Consider the following 4,821-nt stretch of genomic DNA (forward strand, 5'->3'; position numbering starts at 1 on the left):
TGCTTAAAGAAGGTTAGAGGTGACAAGCTCCTAATCTAAACAATATTACCAAAACTTGACGAGGAAGGAAAAATCATATTGGAACCTAAAGAAATCACGGAAAGAAGAACCCAACAGCTACAAAATCGATTGATTTCAAAGTATCTCATCAAGTGGAATAACATAAGCATTGAAGATTCCACATGGGAGTATGAGAATTTTATACAAAAGCATCCAGAACTACTTAAGCATTGAGGAGAACGCTTTTTTGAAGTAAAGGGGCATGTTAGGTCCCTATACTACTAGTGTAGCCCCTTATTGTTATTAGTGCAACCCCCTTATTGTATTATTGTGGCCATGTAGTCCCCATATTGTTATTATTGTGCCCCATATAAACCCACTATTGTTATTGTTGTGCCCTTACAATATTATTGTTATGTACGCTCTTATTATATTGTGACCCCTTAGACTCTTATATATAGAAAGGAGGTCTTGCCATTTGTATCATCGAAGAATTGTTCATTTGTGTAATGTAAAGGAGGTTGCCCTCTCGAAGAGACTAATTTTGAAGTCGTTGATTTATCTCTCATTCTATTTTGTGAGTTGGTTGCATAAAAGTGTGTCTAGGTTTAGAAATCCAGGTGGAAACATCTTCAAGGATTTAAGAGTCCAATAAAACTTATCTTTCTCTAGTTGCTATTGATTCCAAATGGTGAATCTAGCTTTGAGCTTCAGGGGGTGTGAGCAAGTGGGAGTTTGCAGTGGGCTCTTGGGTTTTTTTCTAGGATTGATTACATCCCTGGGTGCCATGACCACCCCCAACATGTCTACTCTGTATTTTTTGTTGCTGCATATCTAACTGAGATACATCATACATATCTAACTGAGATAGATTGGCCTTGTGGTTTACACAGGGATAGTTCATGACAAAGACATGAAAGTGATTGCGTTGCAAAGTCTTAGCCAAATGCAAGTTAAGGATTCAAGAAGACAGGATGGTCAAAGTTAACCATAGGGATAGGAGGAACAAACCACAGGAAGAAGGGCGACACCAACTAGAGCGGATTGAGGGCTTCAAAGGAATAGGATTGATGTCTCAGAGGGACACCAAAACACATGTACAATTGAAAGAATAGTAGTACAACCCAAGCCAAACATAAATGCGTCTAAGCCCACACTAGAATTCAGACGTAAAGCCAAAATAGAAATTGACAGGGATATGTATAAAATAAAGAATTACCCAAAAGAACATGGCAAATGTTGAATGCAGGGACTCGAGGAAGGCTATAGAGTGAGGAGTATTGAAGGAACAAGGGATGACCAAGGAGTTGGAACCTATAACTATGACAATGCCTCCTCACTTTGCTATTGTCTGGTACTAGGAGCTCTCCTCTCCAACACAATGCATACCCCCCAACAGATGAAATACAAGGCCAAGATGACAAATTTTCCTTCCAAATTCATTCCATTAAAGATGACATGGATACCTAAAATGAGCTATCAAATGATTGATGATCCTCGCAACACTTCAATTTGCCCAAGCCAATCCTCCTCCCACAAAGGGCTTGACTTATTCCTTTCTCCCCGACACAACAGATAAACAAACTAACCTAAAGTCACCTTCTTGCTATACCCTATAGAGCCTATATTCATTATTAATCACATGCTTATACATACATAAAAACAACCACAATACCTTAATATTTAATATCTTTTTAACTACGAAATAATGGACTCTTCCTCTAATCCCATTACTCTTTAAAGAAAACACATTATCTCAAACATAATTCCAAATATAAGATATACTAAAAAAATAGTAAAATTTAATTAATTAATTAATTAAAATATGTGCATACCTATTAAAAAAACTCTTTTACATTTACAAGTTATTATAATATTAAAAAAAACATAAAATGAATATAAATATGTATTTATATTTATACCATGTTATATAAAATTCTATTAAAATAAATCTCTATCAATCACCACCACAATAAAACAATAGTAACCGTGGCATGTGTAGTTTCGATGGCTACAAGACCCAGCACGGGTTGATCGCGTTACTTGATATAAAGTGGATTTAAACGTAAACAAAACATTACATATATTTCATAGTAGAATTACAATTTAATTAATATTTTTTTTCTTTTTTAAACTTGGAAATAAATTTAGGAGGAGATTGTGATTTTTTATAATCCCGTCCCTGTGTGGCAGGAGCTACACCTCCACATCATCGAACATCAATTCCGATATCCACATCGTTTCTTATCGAGTATGTAGCTTATACCATATGACCGCCATATGACCGTAGGCCATACTTCTTGAACAATGTGAAACGCTAGATGGTTCTCGAGAAATGATACATAATTACATTAGATGATTCTGGATGGATAAGCTCAAATAACAATAATAAGGCAAAGTGAGAATTGACATGTTGCTTTCAGAATGGTCTGGAGCTTACACCTGTATCCTGCGAGAATTTGAGAACCCTCTGGAACCTGCCTTATGGAGTCCACTAGACTGTTCTTCCTTGTCTTATAAAAATAGAAACTAACATCTCTTCTGTATAATCCGAGATCGATCTTGAAATCGAAACACTGAAATCAGAGTGTTGTATTTCTGTATTCATTCCAATCGCATATATTGCAGTAATTCATTACTAGTTGAAAATGTCGATAATTCCCAGCTTTTTCGGCAGGAGATCATTCGATCCCTTCTCTTTGGAAGTATGGGATCCTTTCCAAGCATTCACAGATCTGGCCACAGGGGGGCCATCCGGGCAATTTGTAAAGGAAACTTCTGCCGTAGCCAATACTCAGATCGACTGGAAGGAAACGCCAGAGGCGCACATTTTCAAAGCTGATCTTCCAGGTTTGAAGAAGGAAGAGGTGAAAATAGAGTTGGAAGAGGGCCAAAGAGTTCTGCAGATAAGCGGTGAGCGCAGCAAAGAAGAAGAGCACAAGAATGACAAATGGCACCGCATTGAGCGATCGCGTGGAAAATTCCTTCGGCGTTTCCGGCTGCCGGAGAATGTGAAGGTGGAAGAGATAAAGGCGAGCATGGAAAACGGGGTGCTGACAGTGACAGTGCCGAAGCAGCCTGAACCCCAACCTCCGCAACCCAAATCCATCGAGATCTCTGGCTGACCTCTCACGCGGTATGAAGATGTCATACTAGACCTGCTGTAGCCGTAGAGGAAGGTTACATAATGTGTAGATGTGTGTAGGAAGCGGTTCTCCGTCATCCCAGTTGTTCCATCGATTACAATGTGCTTGTATGTGTTCTATGTCCTTTAATAGAAGGAGACGCAGGTTCAGGCTTTTAACTGTGATGCCTAAAAGGTTTTCATTTTTGAACTCGCATGTTCAGAGCTATCAAACAATATGAACGATAAAACACCCTATGTTCAGAGTTTTGTAAATTTGAAGGTTTCTACCGGCTTCTCTATTTCGAGCGATAGCTAATGAGAAGAACCCTATGTTTCATATGTATTCCTACAAATTGATAGCTAATGAGAAGAACTCTACATAATGAATGTGGAAAGAAATTTTGCAATACTCGAGTTTTATGTTTAAATCATTCTAAAATGTGTTTTGTTTTTCCAAATGTCTGTGATTTAAAATTGGTGCTCTCTTTAATAAAAACATATTTTACTTAAGGTTTATGGTCACTTTTTATCCTGAATGCTCTCTTCAGCTGAGAATAAAAACATATTTCAGTTGAGGTTTATGGTCACTTTAGGTTTATGGTCACTTTTTATTTTTATGACCACTTTTTATCTTCGTAGGTTTAAGAAGCATACATAAACATTTTTTATTTTTTTTACATTCTTAAATGAATTTTTTATTTTTTTTAAACATATAATTTTTTTTTCATCTTACATTCTTAAATGAATTTTTTATTTTTTTTAAACATATAATCTTTTTTTCATCGTAACTGCCGTAACAAATTAGCACCCACTATTCTTTTATCCCATCCTCTTAACTCAAATCCTCTTATCGTACATCGTCTTAACCCCACATCCTCTTATCTCCTTCTTAACTCCCATCTTATTAACTCCCAACCCATAACCTTCTTATGATCCATATTCTTATCTTATTATCTCCGTCTTATCTACCATCCTCTTATATCCCATATTCTCTACCCATCTTTCTTTATCCCAATCTATCTCTTCATCAGAGAGTAACATATGGTGGAATTACATACGATATTTAGTCGATCATTTGAACATGGAAATCGACACGGACCAACCGGCATAGCTTTTGGGATCGACCGGAACAACTTATTGGGACTTTTCCCACCTGACCTTCTTGCTTTTAGGGAGGACCCACCCTACTTTATTACTTCAGTGCAACAGCAACCAACCTACCATGGTAGAGAATGGCATACCCTGGGGGAGGGGGATGGGACCTTACCCAAGGAAGTGAGAATGGGGGCACGGGGATGCGCGAGAAAAGGCGCTCACAAATAGGAAGAATGTCTTCCAGGATGCGTAAGCAGGCTCGATTGTTAAGGATGCGTAAGAAGGCTCGTCCCAAGGAAGTGAGAATGGGGGCACGGGGATGCGCGAGAAAAGGTGCTCACAAATAGGAAGAATGTCTTCCAGGATGCGTAAGCAGGCTCGATTGTTAAGGATGCGTAAGCAGGCTCAACTGTTAAGGACCCTTTAGGGGGATCGACTGATAAGGATGCGTAAGCAGGCTCGACTGTTAAGGAGAGGACCCTTTAGGGTGCTCGACCATAAGGACCTTTAGGTGCTCGACTGTTAAGGAGAGGGAGACGAGAGGAGAGGATGCGGAAGTAGGCCCTCACCATATGAATAGTGAGTGACCCCTAAGAAGT

The 4,821-nt window shown here is 38.5% G+C and overlaps 1 protein-coding gene across 1 annotated transcript; it reads left to right on the forward strand.

The window, feature by feature from the left end:
- The first annotated feature begins 2,496 nt into the window (after positions 1-2,496).
- On the forward strand, positions 2,497-3,304 carry LOC149241330 (17.8 kDa class I heat shock protein-like). Its single transcript, XM_089373935.1, has one exon. The coding sequence runs from the start codon at positions 2,649-2,651 to the stop codon at positions 3,123-3,125; it is 477 nt and encodes a 158-aa protein (XP_089230061.1). The 5' UTR covers positions 2,497-2,648; the 3' UTR covers positions 3,126-3,304.
- The last annotated feature ends 1,517 nt before the right edge of the window (positions 3,305-4,821 follow it).

Source organism: Pinus tabuliformis, chromosome 8, assembly GCF_031772625.1.
Source record: "Pinus tabuliformis cultivar Carrire ecotype Pingquan chromosome 8, CPIR1, whole genome shotgun sequence".
Classification (NCBI taxonomy): Eukaryota; Viridiplantae; Streptophyta; class Pinopsida; order Pinales; family Pinaceae; genus Pinus; species Pinus tabuliformis.